This window comes from Lathamus discolor, chromosome 2 (assembly GCF_037157495.1).
Source record: "Lathamus discolor isolate bLatDis1 chromosome 2, bLatDis1.hap1, whole genome shotgun sequence".
Lineage (NCBI taxonomy): Eukaryota > Metazoa > Chordata > Aves > Psittaciformes > Psittacidae > Lathamus > Lathamus discolor.
In genome coordinates, this window is record NC_088885.1 from 33,760,707 (window position 1) to 33,783,276 (window position 22,570).

General features: G+C 40.8%; 1 protein-coding gene across 9 annotated transcripts in view; it reads right to left on the reverse strand.

Moving 5' to 3' along the window:
• Window positions 1–22,570, reverse strand: part of DYNC1I1 (dynein cytoplasmic 1 intermediate chain 1) — a 242,979-nt gene that overhangs the window by 30,045 nt on the left and 190,364 nt on the right. For all 9 annotated transcript variants that reach the window (XM_065666334.1, XM_065666335.1, XM_065666339.1 and 6 more), the window contains 4 exons: window positions 21,019–21,165; window positions 16,681–16,794; window positions 13,915–14,048; window positions 11,661–11,805 (listed from right to left, as the gene is read on the reverse strand). In XM_065666334.1, the coding sequence (XP_065522406.1) occupies window positions 11,661–11,805; window positions 13,915–14,048; window positions 16,681–16,794; window positions 21,019–21,165 (540 nt within the window). The remainder of the gene's footprint in view (window positions 1–11,660; window positions 11,806–13,914; window positions 14,049–16,680; window positions 16,795–21,018; window positions 21,166–22,570) is intronic.

A 22,570-nucleotide genomic window follows, 5' to 3' on the forward strand; every position in this document is an offset into this window, starting at 1 on the left:
TGACCAGTCTATTCCACTTCTTATTTACATAGAAGAATTTTCTTTAATCCAGGAGGCGCCATACATAAAGTAGCTAATTATCCATACAGCTAATTATCCATATAAAGGAATGTATACATATTCACAGGTTTTAACTAGCATCTGACTTCTGAAAAGTCATAGAGAAAGCTATTGGCTTTGCCTCTTTCATGAACGGAGCGTTTTACACGTTGGCACAATTTCTGTGGGTATCAGCTTCACTTAAAGGTACTTCCCTAGACTGTACCTTCCCCAGTACAGCTGTATGGTGACACTACATATTCTCTTCTCTCCCCTTCTTTCTTCCCACTCTATTGTCTTCTGTTCCAAAAACAATAAGCCAAACCTATACTTCTGGCTCACACTGGATTAACAGCAGCCATGTGTGTTGTGCGGTATTATAAGCTGATTCAAGCTAATTTGATTTTTCTAGGTGTGCAGCAAATATGACAGATTAGTCTTTGGCATAGAAACTTCCAGAACAAGCTGATGTGTTTGTTTAGGCTCAAGCTCTGGCTTTTGGGTACTTGGAAAGAGCAGAGCCAGAGCGGTCCTGAGCAAAGTGGCTGCTCATGTGTCTAGCAATTGAGCAAACCAGGAGATAAGGGGTTGGAACTAGATGATGTTTCAGGTCCTTTCCAACCTAAACCATTCTATGACTCTATGAATTTGCCCCCTATGGGACTAAATATTGTATAAGTAGCCTTTTCATTAAAAAAAAAACACAACCCCAAACTTACAAAATGGTGTCAAAGGAAGACATCTCTTCTGGCATAGGTAACACATAGGGAAGTGAAACTCTTCTGCCTTTATTTAAGGCAAGTATTACAGTGTCATACTGACCAGAGGGATACAAAAGAAACCACATAGCTTGTGGGACTTCCACTCAGGTTAGGATCTGAGCTCTTTCACTGTTTTATAAACCCCAGCTGCTAGGCTTACTCTTCTCCACCTTGAGGGAGACTTCTTACTGCTTTTCTGAATCCAGGCTCTTCCTCTCCATTCTGACCCTGCCAAGGATTAGCCAGGCCAACCCAAAAGATGCAGACAGCATATGCAGAAACTAAAAGCTGTTAGGAATTTTGAGGCAAATACTCTTCAAATCAGCTTTACTCCAGTCTTGGCCTTTCCTTCTTCAATTGTCTCCTTCCCGGGATACCAGGTAATAGCTCTTTGGGATTACTCGCATATACTTTTTGTGCTGGTGAGTATGTCTTCCACTGTGTATAAGGCTCTACTACTCTTGTAAGCCTTCACGTTCTCCATTTGTATGGAATCAAAGAGGCCCATTTTTTTATTCAGACTGACTGATCTCCATGGGATTTTTGCCAATTCTGGACTACCATGTTTCTCTCAAATCTGTTTTCTAGCAGTTCAGGTAATTTAGGATAATCCAATAGTTCCTACTTTAATATTATACTTACGGGACTTAGTTCAGATTATGCTAGCTTTTAAAACCTACAGCAATCCCAGGAACTGTTATGAAATGCCATAAATCAGAGGCGCTAGTTACAGGTACATCCCTGATGGCTCAGCAAAGCCTGCCTGCATTCTTCCCAAAGGGTATCATTATCCCACGGACCCCAGTACTATACAATTAACAACTTTTAGTCTGCTCCACCTTTTCCAGGGCTAGCCTGACCTTCAAGGATGGCAATGGGAAAGCGAAAGGGGGATGTTTGTGCTCTTCAACTTTATCCAGAAAGTATCACTGCTTAACTGAGGTGCCCTAGATTGAGTTACAGGAATAATAGCTCCTCTACCTGTCTTTAAATTCCTTCTGTCAGTCAGATTCAGTGTTGAATCACAGATGAACCTCTGGGGCTCAATGGACATTTCACTGGGCTGTGACCTATGAACATGTTGTGTCGTTTCACTGTCAGATGATTATTAGAAAACTGAATCAAGTCTAAGCTACATTTCTGGGCAAGGGAACAGGCTTCATTTTTAGATTCAGTAGCAACAGGGTGAAAGAAGTGAGTGTGGAAATGATCCCTACACTCTTCAGAGCCCTGTTTTAAGTACTGTAGTTCTACACTGTTTTTGACATGTTTTTGACATCCTAGAAGTTTCAGACTGTCAAGGCATAAAACTGTTCCCTTTTAGAAATGATTGCTTTTGCAGAGATGCTGAACTGTTGCTTTTCTTAATTGCCAATAATAAAGTCCAATATTTTTTGCATAAACATGTGGGAATTATTATAGATGGAGGAGGGGACAGGGGTGAGACAGAAAGAAAAGGGGCTGTGAGAGAAGATCAAGTCCGGAGATAACATGGTGATTACATTTTTGTGGTTTCCTTCAAAGTCAAAGCGTCACGGGTGAGCATACGAGAAGGAAGCAAAGGAAAAAAGGTTTGATGATGGGCACAGGCGGTTTTAATGAGAACTGTTCTTAATGTCCAGTACTGTGGCATAAAGGAAAAAAAAAAACCAAAAGATACCACTTGAGTTTTAGGAGCATCAGAAAGTCAAACAGCAGAGCTGCTGAGGTCTGTGGAGATACCCTGGAAGCTATACTGACAGGTGAACGGTTTATTTGGTTAATCCTCTGTAGCTATTTAAAGTCCTCTGCAGAGGTGTGACACATTCAGGCTGTGCTGCTAGACTTCAGCTGTTCTATTCTACCCTGCCTTTCCACTTACTCAATGGAAAAAGATCTTTCTATTTTCTGAAAGAAAAAAAGCAGAAAGCATGGCATTCCTCTTCACCACTGCATATAGCTGAGGAACTATTTTCTGGTTTTATATAAATCATAGAATCATAGAATAGTTAGGGTTGGAAAGGACCTCAAGATCATCTAGTTCCAACCCTGCTGCCATGGGCAGGGACACCTCACACTAAACCATGTCACCCAAGGCTTCATCCAGCCTGGCTTTGAACACCGCCAGGGATGGAGCATTCACAACTTCCCTGGGCAGCCCATTCCAGTGCCTCACCACCCTCACAGTAAAGAACTTCCTCCTTATTTCCAATCTAAACTTCCCCTGTTTAAATAAATAATAAATGTGTATTACTTGATGTCTGAGGTAAATTTAAATGAATTACTGATATCTGCTTGCAGTGGATGAACTTTACAAACATCAGAATGTGTTGAAACACCACATTACAACAGAAGCAGGCTTTGAAACTCTACAAAACAGGCTTAAGAAAGATTTCATGAAGAAGCTAATGCAGACTGGGTTATAGTGAGGCACCAGGGAGGGAAGCGTTCCCCAGCTCACTTTTCTTCCCAGTTCCTACTGGCATACTGGTGTATGCTTTTCTCTGCATTTTAGATCATCCAGTTTCATTCCCATTCTGGAGCCCCTCTTACTCCACACTTACAAGAGTTTTGCCTATAGGTTTCCACTGCTTGAGGTTTAATACCTTCTGCTCCACTCGCCCCCATCAAGCTGGATGGAGTGTGGATGGCAACAGTGGAGAAGCCTGTACAGGTATTTGCCATTTGTACCATATTTCCTCAGACTGCTTACTTAATCATTAAACGTTAATCGAGTTTTCCACCTTTTATTTAAAACATGCTTTAAGCAAGCCAGCCCTTTTTCCTGTGCTACTAACTATGCATTTCAGTCATGAAATGTCTTTATTATAAATACTTCCATTATATTTTGGAATTTCTACCTACTTCTAAAGGTGGCTCAACTTCTTCTTTTAAGAAGCTCAAAACACTGTAAAGTTTGTATTGTCCCTGCCTAGCAAACTGATTAACAGTTTCTGTAGCTCATATTCCTGCCTTCATATTACTGTTTTCCTGTTGTTGGGTTTTTTTTCCAGAGAACCATGTGGGGAACTTGATGAGAAATAGGGGCAAGGTATGGTTTTCCTAGACTGATGGAATCACCAAATCCTGGTCACAGAAAACACTGAACACAGTAAAACACTGAAGAAGGGCAGATTTGGTCTTTTACCTCCAGTTGTCACCCTCTGTTTGTATGCCACGTAGGTGGGATCAGGAAGCACGGCTGGAGAGTGAGTGGCAGCTTTTGGAAGAAGCTGGATCACTGTGCTAAGTGCTCTCCTGTCCTACAGGAGAAGTAGAAGCATGCACTCAAGTCCTGAACCTGAGTCCTGTTGCAGTCAGTGGAACTGGTCTTTTCGGGCCTCAAGTTGTTAGAGAGGTAGTTCAGCGCAAATCGCGAGGCGAGGAGGGGAGAGGGATAATGTAACTGTGGTTTCAGGGGGTTGTTTCCCACTCCTGTGATGGAAACATTCAGTATCAGGTCCCTGAAAATTCAATTTTTCTTTTTAATAGAAAATGCTGCTTCATCACAGGGTATCTGGCCTGGCACTGCATGTGGACTTGGTCAATTACAAGGCTTTCATGGGACTCCGCTGCTGCAGCTCCAGCTGCCAGGAAGTGCAGGCAGGAGCATGAAGAAGATAGAAAGACAGCTGATGCAGTCTGATGTTACAGCACAGTCTGCTGAACAATCAAGATTAGTATTTGTAGCTGCTGCCACCAGGATGCCCACAGAGCCTTCATGGGTCAGCAAGCAATGATTTTGAGGCTAGTTATTATTGAGGAGAACTCCATCTCAGGATTCTGGATACAGTTCCTTTTTTCGACTGATAAAAAAAGTCCCTCACATAGCAGAGAAAGGACAGCTGCATGAAGCAGGTGGGAGAAAATTTCCATGAGTTCTGGGTTTTACATATTGATAGTTTTCCTGAAGTGTTTAACTATTACATGCAAGCCTGATCCTCCAGTGTAATTCTGCAACAGAACAGTCAGTGGGAGGTTTGCATTTTGATTTCAGGGGAAAAAGGAATGACAGCTTTGTTTTGTACATATTATATGAGCTCCTGAAACCCAGTTCTGCTTTCCACGTGCAAATAAAGCTTTCACTGCTGCAGCTGGATTTATGTTAGGGCTTTCTGACACAGGGTTTAGCTCACTGAGTTTTTCAGAACAGACTCAGTACTTTAGATTACTTTTATTTTTATGTGTGCCATTCTTCATGAAATGTTTCACAGAGAGGCAGCCTGGTTCACGTGAATAAATGAAGTATGTTGGCCAGCTGAAGGATATTTTCCTATCACTTTCAAATATGGCTAGACCAAAAACCATAATCATGAGAAACATTTCATGTGAAGAACTTGGGGCTGATTTCAAGCCACCCGACTTCACTTTGGTTTTGCTTTTTAAAACTACCTAGAAAATAGCATAATCTTCTTTTTTGTACAGCTGGATGAGAGCCAGACCTCTGGCTCCAGAGGTAAAGGGCAAAAACTAAAAAAATCCTGTCTGAACAGGCAACTCCACCCTCTTCCCCAAGTCAGCTTGGCCTTCTGACAGAAAGTGAGCTCTGAAGCAAATTCATTCATTGCCTTTTTTTTTGGACTCACACCACAGAGAAACCATTTCCATGAAATCCAGCAACACTAATTTATCACCCTTTGTCTTCCCTATAATCAGATGGAATTAGCTTTTGGACAGTGATTAATTAGATTAATCATTTTAATTGCTTTTATCAAAGAGAAAAGCCTGCACTGGAAATGCAATGTTGTCAAAGGAAGGTGACTGCCTAATGAGTGGAGTAAAGAAGGAGCTCTGTGTTGTGATGCAGCAGCAAGGGTACCATCCTAGCCAGGTATGCAAAATAGGAGTGAAATTGTCCCCTGAGATAGACATTTGAGCCCACAAAATCAGTGGGAGAGAGAAGCAGTAAAGGACACAGAAAGAAGAAAATAGGGAGAACTGTCTGTATTTAGTCCACCTACTCACAAAATAGACTGAAGTGTTGGTCTCCCTCACAGTACGTTGTTTCTTTTCCTCCTTTTCTTCGCAATGCTATTTCTCATGCCTTCCTAAACTTTTCAGACCCTTTTGAGATCACCCTCCATGACAACAGAGACAGATGCAGATTTCATCCAGATTCAGTGGTGTGGCAGGTGCAGAAAGCCAGAGGTCCTGACACCACTATAGTTTGACTTAACATCTGGTTAGAACATACCCTGGCTTTCTTCTTGTATCTTAGCTTTTGTGGCTGCAGAATCAAGGTATAGCTGTGTGTGTGGCATGGGACGAAGAGGCTGATTCCTGCCTGGCAGTGGTTTGGGGGAAGCCAGAGCAACACAATAGATGTAGGAGCTCAGAAGTGCTGCCACATCTGATGGTTCAGGTATGACCCGAGGCTATTCAGATGCAATAAAGCCATCAAAAGCTACAACAACTAATTATCTGTCAGACTTGGCCTCCTGCACTGTCAGTGGTGGGAAGTAATGGTGGTACCTCCAGGAGATGTCTGATGTATGCGCTGCAGTTACTTCTTTCCAGTAGCTGCATAAGAAACCAAAGTATGGAAACCCTAAATAATAAAGGATTCAGGAGGATCCAAGTTCATATGCAGTAAGTCATCTAAAATGTTTCATGTGCTAATGTGAGAAGACTGAATATGGCCGAAAGGATTTAGGAAAGTTTAGAAAATAATGTCAAGAATGAACAGATTCTAGACTGAAAATAGTGATACTTTCTAAATTTCATTAAGTCCAGCTCTCACTTGCACTTAAGTGTATGCAAGAGAAGGTACATGAGTAACCTCTGCATTTCATCAGTCCGTTTTACTCTCAGAGACCTGTCCGATCCTGTTACAAACTGGAGCAGTAGGGCTGGCCCCAAGTGGACAAAACTGGTTTTCATCAGGAAGTGTTAGCATATTAAAATCAAAGCTTCATTCTGAGAAGATCCTACTTTCAGTGAAACCAGAATAGTTCTTAGGCACAAGATACAGCTCAGAGCAAAATTGTAAGATCATTCTAGCACTTCCTTCACTTAGGGAAGACATATCCAAGTCCCACTCAGGCAGACCTTTGCAGCGTGTCTTGGTGTCCAAACCACTGGCTTATAGGTTACTCTCATGGAGTTCCATCACTCTTCATATGTAACTGCATATTTGATGGAATAGCAACATCTTCCATTAGGCAGGAGAATGCTATATACCATTAACCACTAACATCAGTGTCTCTAATCTGTGAGCCACTGATCCACTCTGATCACTTGCCACAGGACTTCACTACATCAAGTAATTGAGTCCAACATTTCCAATTACAGTTAATTTTCATGAGGGAGAATTCACCAAGCTTTTGTAATCATTCACTAGGTTTACTGTCCTTTTATCGTGACTACATGCTTGATTACGTTTCTATTTGGATCTTTAACTTCAGGCAATACTATCTGTAACACAAAAGGTTCTCACTCATCCACTTAAAGTGATTGAAATCATGCTAAAAAAACTGAAGCAGTAACCAGATACCTTGTTACATGGTATTTGTAATGTAAAAATAGTAATTCTTAATCTTAAAAAAGTGACAACCTGACCCTGTTATTTTAGTAAACTCTAAAAATTGCTCATTTGTAAGTGCTTGTTTTTTTGGTGACTAATCCACACAATCACGCATTGCTCTGATTCATTCTGCACTACCATTTTCCAACACAGTAAATTTGGTCTATCAATCAAGTTGATGCTATCTGATCCTATCAGTCAGCTTTTGAGGATGAGGATAGGAGGGTAGAGGTACCTATCTTTAGCAACACCACCACGTGCTTCTTTGCATTGTCCTAGTGACAGGCTTCAGCTTGACCTCTGAGGAGACTGTTCAACCTCTAAGCTGAATTAAAACCAGTGGAGTTTGAAGTTATATGCTGGTAGGAAGATATGAAATTGAAAGGTAAAATAGTTTACTCCAAGAGTCAGGAGGACTGGGTCATACCAATGTAATCAGCAAACGGGGGCATAAGATACTGAACGCACAGCAATGTACATGAAGGCACATAGCATAGAAATGTGAATTTTTGCTGTTTAAAATGTGCTTTCCCAAAAAACACAACAGATTGCAGCCTAGAACAACACAGGACACCAAAAGAGAAGAGCAGCATGTGAAGAGCATAAGAAAGATAAGACCACTGATGCACACACCTGTGAGGCAAAACAGCATGGTCACAAAAGGTAGTCTTGTCACCAAAGGCATACAGGTCTTTTGGCTCAGTTAGTCCTTGCTGATGGTTATGTGGTGGTCCTACTACCAGTTTGCTCACCTCTGTCCTTCCCTCTGATTATATCATTCACCACCACCCACCACCATTTACTTAAACATTAGGCAAAGAGAGAGATAAGCATACATGGGAATATAGCAGTTATTCTGATCTCTCTTCTTGTCAGCTGCCCATCTGAGCATGACTTAGGAAAAGGTGCAAGAGAAAAACAGTCATTAGCATCTCCCCTCAATGGAAGCATAGGAGATAAAGGAGGCATGTGAAGAATGAAAGAGCTAACAAAATTTAGCTCTCTATCCAGACCTTTATTAACTTCCTCAGCAGCAAACAAGCCATATTCTAGGCTTCAGCTGAAACTTCAACAATTTCAATCTAGCTCCTGTCCCTTGACACAATATGTAAAAATTCACACTCCAAACAGCAATTGCTGTAATAATAATACTTACATTTCATTATTTAACCTCATGCTATTTGTTCATGAAGATTAGTGCTTAATTAATTAACAACACTTAGCATTTCCACTTAGCACTTTACCTCTTCAAAGCATCATACAGACAGTACTTTATTAAGGGCAGAGCTCCACAGACACTTCACATCAGGACTTCCCTTTAACAGCTCTGCATCCAAGACTTGCTCACGTGGCAGCATGAATTTAAGTTGAAAGCCCCGTTGCCTTCATCAAGAACCAGGTAATGCCTTGGCTATAAAGTGAAGATCTTTGCAAATTCCTTTTCTTTTAATGCTGATTCTGGTTGCTTACTATTCACCCAGGGATCTAATTACTGGCTAATGTGATGGGTGATAATTTGAACATTCTATTAGTGTTATCTACAAAACCTTCATTCTTCCTATTAGTGAAAACCTTATTCTGAGTCACCTGGTTCAACTGCCTTTGGGTAGAAAATGTGTTAACCACAAAAACAGATTATAAAATGTCAAGCCACAGTTTTAACGGAGGTGGTTCTTTCAATCCATCAGTCAAATGCCTGCTATCAAAGCACCTCTCTTGTAAGCACCCCAGGTTGCTACACAACATCAGTAGGCAATATAAACACAGTGCTTTTATGGTTCACTTTAAAATTGAACATTGACTCTGAACCTGTGAAACAGAAAGGAATTGAATTTCATGACCAAAGAGGATAATGTGCACAGGATTAAGAAGACAACATTGGTAGAAGCAGGAAAGCAATAAGGCATTGGATGCTGATAGAAAGATAAAATTTGCAAAAAAGAAACCAAAGGAATGAAATAATTCTGAGTAAATTCTCATAAACCAGCAGTAGCACTCAGTGCTTCATATCAATTCACTGTAATTTTTCAGAGAATCAAACATGCTGATGAGTTTATTCAAAGCCCACTGATTGACTGGGACCTGACTATGGGAACTAAACAGAGAGCCCTAAATGTGCAATAGCTCCAGCCAAGAGAATTATCCAGACAGTATGGAAATAAACTTCTGTCAGAGTCAAATGGGAAGAAAAAGAAAACATTCCTCACAGTTCAAGAACTTGTCTAGCGTCTCAGAGGGTGTCTCCACAGGGCAGTGGCTGGCATTACAACAGCCTGGGGCTGCTGCTGCTCAAACCTGCTCCAGAAGCAAGCAAGTGATCCAATACAACAACACAGCTTCCAGCTCTGAGTGGTGCTGTGGTGTGTCACGTGCACCTCACAGCTCCCAGCAGCTAGGTCAAACAGCTTTCTCAGGAAGCCCCTCTTGCCAGATGAGCCACAGCTTGATAGATATTAGAAATTTAAATGGTTTGGTTCGTTGAACACTGACTATATTGAGCAGAATCTGACCTAACCATTTTGGCACTGATTTATTCCACAAGGATAACTGCGTACTGCTAACTGCAGTGTCTTTGTACCCAAAATACGTTGTTACTGCTAACTTCTAAAGTCCCAGGAGTTCAAAATAAAAACCAGGCCTTATTATCCCTTCGTATAATTTCATTTAAGCTGCCAGTGGATGAGACCCTTATTGCCATATTCAACCTCAAGCTGAGGGTCAGATACTCATCCTAGATTTTTCTGGACATGTATGTTTGGGATTCAGTACCTGTCTTTCATCTTCCTTTTAGTCCCCACAAATTCTTTTCGCCTTACTTAGCTTCAACTTCAATGCTCCAATATTCCCTTGACACCAGTTACCACTGCCTACGCGTCCCTTATCTCAGACACCCATCAGCCTAGACAGCCCCAACCAGGTAACAACTAAGCTCTCCATCATCTGGTCATCCTGCAGCCCTCTCTTAACATGTACCACCTTGGACCTAACCCAGACCCAGCCCAGCCTGTGCATGATCACTCCCCTGAACCACTTCTGCATTGGTTAAGGCTGGGTCCACTGATGTATATGGTTAAAGGCGAATTAGGTAAATCATATGCCTTTTTATAACGAGTTTCCTAAAATGACAGAAGACAAAACCACCAGCTGTTAGTTACTGCTGATCAGGAAAAGATACCTGTTAATTAGCAGGCACATTGGTTCAAGCCATTAACAAATGTATTGTGAAGCTACTATGGAAGATGATTCAAGTTATCATCTAGGCAACTGTGCTTCTGTTCCCAGCACAAGGCTGTCACATGAGCCCTTCTGATCACTTCTGTATTTACATTTGTTGTGCATCTGTTCTAGCATCTCCAGGCCCTGATGTTTTGGAGGAACACATGCTGAGATACTTCCTGACATGGGTGAGCTTCCAGTACTGGAAGCCTGCTGGGTGCAGCTCAAGATGTGAACTGAAAGCAGGCATAAAACCATGGTTAAGACAAAAGCCTGGCGTTTGGAAGTCAGCTCTCTACTCTGGTGTATGACAAAAATAACTGTCTAGATGACTCATATAATTAGAATTTCACCTTTCATTCTCCTGCTTTACTCAGCCCGTACAAAGAAACAGGTTGGTCTGTTTAATCTGTCACGAAGTTTCCACTCATGCTGTCATTACCCTATAATGTAATAAAGGGTAATATAGTACTGTTCTATGACAGAAAGCTTCAGAGGACTGTGTATCCATTTCTGTTTTTCATAGTGCTCCCCCCGTAAAAGGTCATGGGGACATGTCCGTAGAACAGTCAGCGACAGATCTGTTACGGTCATGAATGTGAGTTCCAGCATGTATTTCTTCCCTGGTTCCAGCCATCAGTGTCTGATGTCATTGGGACAATTTATACTTTCTGGCTATCACAACCTCCTACAGCAATGAATTTCACAAGTGGTATTGATTGCATTAAAGTCATACATGTGCTTCCCCTATTGCTTCATCAGAAGAAAGTGTTCCTGCTGCTGCACCACCATGGTGCATAGTATCAGCCTTGCAATTTAGTCTGCACAGGGAGTGCTGGATGGATTGTTTGATGCCTTGCAATACAAGACATCCTAATCTCCTTGCCTAGTGAAATTGCTCAGCACCAGGGTTAATACTGAAGTGCAGGCCAGCTGAAGCTACCTTTAAAGGGCAGGGTACACTCCAAAGTAAATATGGTTGACACAGATATATATTTTACTTAGAATTTTATCACTATGTCTATTGTAAGCACAGCTTTTCTTTAATTGATTCCTAGTATTTGCTATAGACAATACTGAAATATTTCTAACAGCATTTTCACAGTATCATTACCCATTCCACCCCTGCTTGGATTTCTTACCTTTGTGGTCCACAACTTGACTGTCCAGTCAAATGATGATGTGACAAAGAGATGGGAAAAGTCAATTGGACCCACTGCCATGTGACAATTGATTCCTGTGACGGGTCCTTGGTGGCCTTCAAAAATTTCACCAATGCCAGCTTTACTGCAGGAAGAAGAGACATTTGCATTTAGTGAGTGATATAACATCTGGTGATTTAACATCATTTTTCTTTACTCTTCCGTTCCTATTTCCTTTTAAAGTTCCACTTAATCTGTAAGTTTCTCTCCATTCAGTAAGGTCTTTCTTTGCCTACAGAGGTTTACTCCTTTGGGCACAATTAAAGATCAGAATCCAGCACAGGGAGACTTTCTCTTCCTTCTGAAGACTTGTCTTACTCACTTTTACATACCCTGTCTACTACTGTAGCTTGAAATAATATTTATGTATAATCATAAAGTAATTCTAAATTATAATTATACTATCGCTTATGCCTGTGAGTAAGCCATTATCACTAGGAATAACCATTAAAATAAAAATGCAAATATGTTAATGACTTATCTATGAGCAATTCTTTTTCTCTTACACATCTAAAATAACTTTCCACAGCAGTCAATCAAGTCACTAGGAAGCAAATCCTTTTTCACAAAAAGTGAAGGAACTGTTCCTGTGATCAGGTATCATAGAGTCATTACTTCGAACAAGGGGAGATGTGCATTTCATCAGCCTGAGGCTAGAATAGCTATTAGGAAGGAAAAATACAACACTGTGTAAGAGAGAATGGGCACAGTTTTCTTCTTCCTGGAAGCAAATGACACCAGATCAGTTGTCAGGGCTGTCTCACAGTGTATACAGAAAGGGGAATCATGAAATTACCCTTTTAGTTACATTATATAAAAATTGCCAGGGGAAAAAACGCCATTAAAAATAGCCACAGCTGTGACAAGGCTTCCAGCCCTGTGTCAGTGTGAGTACAGTGTACCCAAAGAGATAGGAGCTGCACTGGAGCAAATTGGTTCCTCATATTGCTAGCGTGGTCCCCTCACCTCTCCTGTTGACCACCATCACAGTGTGGCCTCTTTTAGGCTTCCCTGCCAGACCCTGCAGCTTGTGCTGGAGCAGGGACTAAGCTCTGCAGTGCCGGGAACAAAGCCCACCTCTTATTTTATCGCCGCCTGTCTGTCATATAGTCGATGGGATAAGGGGAGTTCTGGAGCACTGAGAACACCTTGGGTGTCTGCTGTGCTTTGAAACGCCTTTTTCCAGAATAACATACGGCTCTCCACTGTGCTGGGCTGAAGGACAAGGAGCCTCTGCAAATAAAACGGGGATGATAGCGAAAAGCTCTAGGAAAGGCAGGCAGGAGCAGAAAAGGAGTCCATTTTTTGTTGGTCAGCTGAAGGTTTGCTAAAAAGTTGTGCTAACAAGAGGATCTGGCACCTTCCTCCTCTTGTGAGGAACAAACCAGGCATGTCCGAAAGATCAGAAGTGAGAAATGCCCTTGGGCATGCTGCATTTATCCTAGCAGCCTAAGATTAATACAAATCATCAGTTGCCACAGCCTGTAAGTATGCCTAAATAGACACAATTTTGCACTACTGTCAGTGGTCAGGCTAAAATAAAAATAGTTTGAAATAAAAGTTATATGGAGCAAAGTATATGTAAAACTATTTATACAATATTAGGAATGTGTAATAGAAGCCTTACAATCTTAGGCCGGTGTATTGATGTCTATTTGGTCAACAGAAACAGAGAGTGTGACAAATATGAATTCAGAGAATACCGCAAACTATTGGTGGTGGTGAGCTTTAAATCTATCAGTGAAAAAAGTTTCTTTACAAAAGCCTTTCAAGTATCCCAGAGGATGAAACTACCACCAGAAGCCAACAGAGCACTCTAGCATCCTGAAGATTTACCGCGTACAAAATAAGGAACTTGCAGTATTAAACTACTACAGCCTGGGTTATGTGAGGAAGGGATATGACCTGATATTTCTGAGGTCCCAGTCATCTCTTCTTCAGGAAGATGTCTGAAAAAGGTAAAGGAAAGCAAACCTAGGAGTAGTCATTCCCTCCTACCAACTATGCAGGGAGCAGTATAACAGGCAGTAGCACAGATGCTCAAAGTCAGGTGACTCCTGTCCTAACCATGCAAAGTAGAACAGTACAGACACTGTGATGCAAGATTAAAAACATGAAACACTCTCCACACACACTTGGCTACCTCATGCCAACACAGGCACACAGTATCAAAGTACAAAATGCTGCACATCACCTTCCATGACGACAGGCTGTGTAGACTGTTCCCTCTTCACTGCCAACAACAAAGTTATTGACATCTCCAGTTGGGAAGGCCATTCCTGTAACCGCCACTGGTTTGGACTTATTGTAAACAAGCTCCATGCTCTCCTACCAAAACAGGTCTTTGTTATTATTCTGCAATTTTGTAATTATTCTGCAACCATCCTTTTGATCCGCTGGGTTTTTTCCTGCCATCCCTGCTGCTGCCTGTCACACATCTGAGAGTGGCTGAAAGGCACTGGTCTTTGCTACATCATCTTAAATCAGGCAGGGATGACAGGTGAGAATTTAAAATCTAATGGTGCAGAAATTAAAGATAATACCTTAATGCTTACACTTGCCAGCCCCAGTCTCTAATAAAACGTACAATACCCTTCTATTTACAAACATTTTTGAAATCAATTGTCTGTCAAGAAACACACACAGTATCCTGTGCACCTGAGGCATTTATCAGACTGTGCCGTTTGTCCCTTTGCAAAACAAAATAAAAAAGTCGGGCTCCTCACTACCACCATTCTAAGCATTGCTTTTGAGGGATTTTCTGAGGTAACCCTGAACACTGCCCCTGGACTCCACCATCAAGCTATCAACCAGCAGGCTTTTTTTTTTTTTTTTGTCTCCTTTGGTATCGACCTGTCAAAGTAAACCAGCATGCCCATTTTTGCCATTGCAAGTCCAACCAGCATGAACAGGTTGCGGCCATTGCAAGATGTGTACGCTTTGAGCAGATTTTGCACAACTTTTTGGTTCTTCAGCCTAAATGCTGTAACCCAAGAATCCACAAAGGGGCTGAATGATTTAACAATTTTCATTTTTAGCTATTTAAGTGGGTATGTTTTCTATGTTTAAAATGTCTAAGCTGCTGTTCTTCTAGGGCCAAAACCTGTAGCGTTTTTCTCAGAAGGTCTTTTTTCTGTAGCTAGGGAAAGTGGGCATCCCTGTGAGAGCAGAGGACTGCAAATCCATAGAGAAATACTTCTACTTGGTTTATACTTTTCTTTGAAATACATTTAGTTCTACCAAGAAGAAGCAGAACTTGATCTGGTAAATGCATTTGCAGGGCACCTGTGGACCATATATTTCTGAGAAAAACTTCTGGGGTGAGATCATCATTTAGTGTTTCTGTGGAGACACAGCCCGATGCTGTGGTGGACTCTCTCCTCCCAGCGCCTACACCATTGCTGTATGGCTGTACATGAGTGCTCTGAATCAGTGTCTTTGGAAAGTTTCAGACTGACACACATCAGCAACACTCTACTCCTCCCAATTTAAAGCTATGGCTTGACATCAAATCCTGTGCCTTCATCACCATGATCCACACGCCAAACTTCAGCGTAATGTGGGGTGTGTTCCCATCCTTGTTGAAAGCCAGTTTGGAGCAGGGAAATTCCATCTGAGTGATGAAGTACTGAAACTGAGATGTTCACAAATCTCTGCTTCAGAATTTAGCATTTCAGTAAGTGAATACGTAAAGGTGGGATTTATCTTCTTGATTTTCAACTGAGAAACTGGGGAAGGGATTCAGTTGCCTAAACATAGATGTCTGGGGCTTTTTAGATGCCTTCACATCTATTCCAGAAGAGCACTGGTTTCCATATTGTTGCCTCAGATGAACACAGTCTAACTGTGAAGTTGGCTGCAATTTGAATAGGAAAGTAGATGGGATGACTTCCAAAAGTCCCTTCCATCCTAAGATTTGACAGTTCTGTACCCTAGGGTGGGTATCTGAAATGGTATTTCACACTTGGCTGGGACACTCATCCTCCAGAAGTGCCCAGTCTGTGCCCATTACCTGTAAAGGGAACTAAAATTACTAGCTTAGACTTGACATGGACCTAGCTTCTAGATAGCTAAGCCTGGGATAGAGGAGGCCCACCTCTTTTGTAAACACTGAAAACAAAATAATTCAATAGTAATTGCACATTAATGCATGATTAATGAATGATTAATGGAATCATGAAGAGGAGTTTCTATGCAGCATTTTGAAACAAGATCAAATCCCAGGATGCTTAGTAAAAATGATATGGGCTTTTTTTCCGAAGAAATTACATATAAAAAATGAGTGATGTGTTGGAATAGAAAATGTACTACTCAAGAAGAAAACACTTAAAAGATGCTTTCAATTGGCCTTTTTTCAGCATCAAATTCTTTGTTTAGTTTTCATTATTATAATCACTAGTGGTTTGGACAATTTTCCTGGATTTCCTTTCATTTCTGATACAAAGCGGGGATTGGTGGGGTGTGTGTGTGGGAAGACAATGGCAGCAAACATTCCAGAGGGGGGAAATCAGTCCTAAAACTTTTGATTTACATTGTTTGTTCCTTTGGCTACTGAAGGCGGGCAGAAAAGTAAGCTTTCTGTGTGCCTTGGAAACCATAGTGCCTAGGGTGTGTTCAGCAACAGTGCAATCTAGTCTGTATTTGTTAAACAATGCTGTAGAGTAAGTACAATTTATACCACAGGCGACTTCTGTAATTACCATGATTTAAAATGGATTATTTAATTTTCACTTGAAACTGACCTATGTATTAACGTATTACAATAACTACATGATTTGTGGTAAAGGAAATGGGTTTTGGCTCTTGGAAGAGACTGCTGGAAGCAAGCTGTACTCTTTCAAGTGCATCCTTTGGTTTTAGTTTGTATAGGATGTGAGGTTTTGGCTTTTAGGTTCCATTAAGCAGGTATCCTGCTCTACTGAGAGTGCTTTTTTCCCTGTATATGTAAAAACAAACCCACCTGTGGAGTTGAGAGCATGTCCAGGCTCCAGGAGCACATTTTGCCATCTGTAGAGACGGTAATGAGATTGTGCGCATTCTGTGTTCCAACTACATTCACACAATACACGGGATGCTGAAAACACATTAACACTGGAAATCAGACAGCCATTCTCACATCGTTACAAACAGATTATTAATGTCATATGTTGTTTTAAAAAATGATTAAGTAGTCACATAATGCCAGGAAAATACAGGAGTCAGCTTTTGCCAGATAGGAATTGTTTTTTATTGTGGGGGTTTTTTTAGATTTAAATTTAAGAGGTACGTTATGGAGGTGGAAATGTTTTCAAAGTTTCATTTTCTTATAATAAAATGACCCAGCTGAGTAATGCTGTGAAAATACTGAATTATGTGCATGAGATTTCACCCACGGGGACACGTATCACTCTACTGATGGCTTTTGACACTGAAAATAACTGGCAAAAAGAGGCAAATGGTCCAAATGGAATGAAAATGAAAACTTTATTCAAGAAAACAGCTGCATAAAACTTGAACTTTTCCAGAATTTGGCTTGCATGCTTAACATTTGCAAATGTACTCCACTTGAAAAACATGAACAAGTCCATCAACATTTTCCAGCACTGGCCAATATATCTTTTTAAACCTGTCATCATAAATGTGCAGTGACTAAATTTAGGGTTCACCATAGAAGAGGCATTCCATGGAGGCTGAATTAGTCTTGCCATGAAGGCTGAATTCCACTTTGAATGCAATACAAAACTTGGCCTATTCCTTTTCTGAGGAACCTGGTAATATTTGGAGCCTAAAGTGTCATCTGGTATCTGATGGTGACATATGAAGGATGGTTCAAGCTCAGCTATCTCCAGAGTGAAAAGTCAGACTGAACAATAAGATTTAATTTCTTTTGACCAGTACAAGTGATCCTGCTGAATTAAGGGTAGGACATATACACAAGTCAAGCAAAGAAGTATCGTTATTTATCTGCCTCTTTTGCTGATGAATAGAAGACCTGCATCTCCAGAAAGAAAACACACTTTTCACTAACACTTTCAGTATTTAAAGAAAATTAGGACCGAATTAACAAAAGATCCCTATAGAGCTTCTAAGCCAACTCCATGTAGGGTTAGAAACCTAGCATTTGCTCCTACTGAAAGGAATGGCTGAACTACCCCTTATTTCAGACAACTTTAAGATCCAGCTGCAGGTCACCTACCCAGTCAGTAGGGAAAGGCAGAAATCTTCAGAACACTGGAAATCTCTGAGGTTTGATAGCTGAGAAGACCCATTAAATGCCCCCTCCCTAAATGCAAAAAGGGCAGCATCTTGAAAGCAGTGTGTGTGTGTGCACCCACACCAAGGATGGAATCGGCAATTGCTGCTGAAATGGTACCTTGTGCTCAGAGGCTACCTGTACACACCAGCAAGTCACAAGGTCCATTTTGATGCTGACTTTTCTCTTTCTATCAAGCTTGTCAGGCACCTCATTTTCCCTGGGTCATCAAAAGGATGCCCAATCTGTCCCTCACACTGTTACCCTTCTATGATGGACCTTCTTGATGCTTAGTGGTGGGCTAACAAGCCCAGTGCTAAACACGATTAGCACATGCTGATGTGTGATATAAGCATAGGCCTATTTTTTCATGGGTGTTTGACCTTCAGAAGTCCATGCAGACAGGGACAGAGTGGGTGGGAGGAAGCTAAAGCAAGCAGTGTAGTAGCCTGAATATTTAGGCTTGAGGGAGAAAGCAAGTCCTGTCTTTCCAGCAGCATCTCAGTGTGCCATGTCTGGCTTTAATCAGGGCTACCAGCCATCAATTTCATGCATAATAAAACTCACTACATAAATGTAAAGATGTAAGGAAAATGGATGAAAAAGACAACCAACTGTACACAGAAGAAAGTCTAAACAGGCTACTTCCTTTCAAAGGGTCGCTGCCAGCTTGCTTTTATTTATTTTGGAAATTAAATCATCATGCAAAAGGATTTTGTCTTAATTAAAATTTCCTGTTGTCCCAAGTGCAGATGTGTGGTGGGTGTGAAAGGAAATTAGTGAGTAAGCTGCGGGTAGAATTCTCTTCCCTGGTGAATCCAGGCGGCAATCAGTGACACTAAACTTCAGGAAGGTTTAAGTCAGTGATAACTCTGTTTCAAATAAGCTAAGTGAGAGAAAGAACAGAGAAAAGTCCTTTTTTCATATCTGGTGTAAGTTCAAATTAAAAACTGACTATTCATTTGACTAAAAAATGACTATTCACATATGTAGCAGTACCTAAAGTAACACTGCTGCAGTAGAGTTCTCTTAATTTAATCCTTTTTTTCTTTTTTTATTGGCAGTGAGGATTCAAGCCAGCCTTTTGCAACCAAGACTTAATTTACATTTTATGTGATTCTTATATATGAACATAAAGCACTCTTTTATTGTAAAGTCTGATCACTCCTTAAAAACATCATGCTTCCTCATCTTAGACTGTGTGAACACTTATTTATACCAATCCATGACAGCACATAAAGTGCCCATCTACAACTGAAAGTCATTTATTTACATTTGTTAAAAGCAAAACATCACATATTGTTCTATTGCAATAATAAAACTAGTTTAATATATAATTCCAGGAGGGACAATTTTGTCTTAAACATTTTGTGATTGTAAACAAATTACTTCCCATTAATCTTTTCTTTTCCACTAGATTTTGAGTCCCAGTTGTTCAATTTTCAGTGATAGTCAGCTTCTTGCCACCAGTTTTCTGGTCTGCTAAATCGCTAAATTGCACTTCCAAGAGAGACTGTTTCTTTTCATGCAGATTGAACAACATTACTGGCGACAAAATGAACAAAAACATTAGGGAAATGAAAAGCAATATTGAAGTTGCAACCCATGGCACAGATCATTAGATTATTACATCAACATTCATGATAGTGGAAATTCAGGGAACAATATTTGTACTGCCTGGCCCACTAAGCATGTCTGCGCACACCTGTCATTTTTTAATACAAGAGACTTGCTATCATAGTACTGGCCCTGAATCTTTTGCATTAATTCACATGGCATGGCTTCTGGAGTTGTCTTTTAACTTCAAGGATTGTGTTGTCACAGCCAACTAAAAGCTGAACCTTGATCTGCAAATTCTAAAAAGACGAATCATAGAATCGTAAAAGCTGGAGGTGCAAAAGACCTATCATTTAATCAGATCCTTCTCTCTACTATAACAAGATTATTAGCTTATCTCTGAGAGTGCTTTGCGAAGTTCAGTTTCTTATGTTTCAGGAAATCTGCATTTCTCTGCATTCTTATATCATACTATTACATTTTTCTGTTCCATTTAGCCTGTATTTTCTTTTCTGCTTCAGACACAAGAATGGTCCCAAGCCCACTCCCAACATGGGATGTGTTGATCATCCCATGAGTACATCTTCCAGCTCTTATGAACAGGCTGCCTGAGCCCAAACTCTGGAAGAGGAGAGCTCAAGAATGCATAACATCTTAGTGGAGGATGGACTGGAAGTCAGTGCCATAGCAGAGTGAGGACAATTCAGCAGGCAATCCAGGCTTGTTCCTTCCTCCAGCACAATATGAGTACTTTGCAATGTGAGAGAGTCATCTACCACAGACATCATCTTTGGGGGACAGGGAAACTCTCTTCTTAGACATTTTGTGTTGCTGATCTGCCGGTATATCTCCCAGACATCACCAGAGCCCTGTGCCACCATCACTGTATCTGCAAGTATTAATGTGTAACAGCAAAATGCTCTTCCACATCATTTAATTGAAACAAGCTCTCCCTTATTGTGCAAGCCCTGTCTGGATTAGGAAACTATGACAGACATGTATGTATTGCTGTATTAGAAAACAGAAGCAAACTGCCCCACTCTTTTCAAGGGTACCAGTGTCTATTTACAGGACTCCACTGAGACAACCGTAGGTGCTGAATCTGATTCAAAAGAGAAACTTGTGTAAAAGACAACAAAAAGTTGTTCAAATTGCCTGCCATGCTGGACTGACAGACACACAGTCCCCATATTGACCTGACAGGCAATAAAGAGCAAGAGTTGCAGTGCCACTGTGCTGGCACAAAGGTGTCTTACTCAAGTGTTGTAACTGATCCTGTTTTCCTTCTTGGAAAAGAGGATAATCTCCTGACCTGACATTATGAAGTGTGATGGTTAAGCACTTACAGGAGGTGGTTGTACATCTCTCTTACCTATTTCTTTCCCTTCAATGACAGCACTTATGTTGCCACACACATCTGCGTGGCAGCCATTACTGTAGACACACTAGACAGCTTCACTTCCCTGCTGTTTCCTCTAAAAAATACAAAGAGGTGATTTTTATCCTTACCGTGTGAGCAGCAGCAGATAAGGGAGTTCTCTGAACTGGAGTGCGCCTGTGACTGCGATTATCCCACAAGACAATTTGGCCAGAGTATGTTCCACCAACAACCAGGTTTGGGTGAAAGCGGGCAAAACAGACAGACATCACGGAGGACTGGAGTAAAACAGGTAGAGGAGGAGAGAAGGGTTACATGGTCAAACACCTTCAGTTCTTTCCTTAAGGAAGCATATTGTAATTATAATTTTGTATTTTAGAAATCACTATATGAGCTCTATTCATATTCCTTGCACACCAGAAATTCTGCTAAAGCCAACAGGACACATGCAAAGAGCTAATTTTGACACTAAAATGTGTAGTTCCATTGGTCCTAGGGAAAATACACACCACAGGGTGAGTCTTAGCATGATCCTAAAAATCTGAGATAACCTCTCCATGACAGTGATGGGACACTGCTTAATATCATTTCCAAAACTGAGAACTTCAAGTAACCAAATGCTAGCCCACCAGAGTCTGGCATCCTGGCCCATGATTTCCCATCAGGGAGAGCTCTTCCGCTGTTGCTCTTGTCTCACAAGCCAGTATGGAGATGGATATGTATTCCAACTACCACTTTCCAGTCTCTTTAACATAACATACAACATATGAAGTCCTCAAGGGAACAGTCCCCAGAACCTCCATATGCCAACAAGCTACAGCCAAGAGAACAAGCTGTAACTCCTTTGATTCCTTCATTCTCTTTCTAAGGAATTATTTCCCATATTTATATAATTGGTCCTGGATGTTATGTCTTTGTTTTATGCACATTGGAAACCAAAAGTTACAGCATTCATATAATTTCCTGAGAATTCACATAGTAATAAAGACTGTTTGCAAACAGAAGCAAATGTCATTTTTTCATGGGCAGTTTTAGTGATGCTTACGAGCCACAGAGCAAGACTTAAACAGCTGCAGCAATTACAGTCAGAAAGTTAAATTCACTTTTAGTGGTTGCATTCTTAAAAATTCATTTTTTGGTTGTTTCAAATGAAATTTTGTAACAAATCTTTGTTACAGTTTAATGACTGCATACTTTGAAGTTGTGACATTCCTGTGTGAGAACCCATTATACTCAATGACAAAGGGTTAACTAAATTACCATATTTCAGATGCATAAAAAGCGTTGCAGACACTTAAGTAAACTTTGTTGAATTGGAAACATTAGAGCTGCCAAGCTGAACTAAACCCAGTGTCTCCCTAGCTGACAACCCTCTCTCTGGCAGGAACGGATTGAGTTTTAAAATCCTTGATGTGGGTAGATATGTTACTTATTTTTCCTTACTGTTCCTGCTCTTCATCCTGATTTCTAGTGGCTAGAGACTGGTTTGAACTTTCACACCAGAGGTTTATAAACCCTTTCTGATAGGGCCTGAATTAATTATGCTAAATCTCAATGTCTATAACGAGGTTAATGAGAATAAAGCAAAATGTGAAGTTTAAATCGTTTTTACGGAATTCATGTGGCTGCCTGCTATTATTGTTTAAACCAGATTCCATGCTAAGTTAGCTCAGCAGACATAGC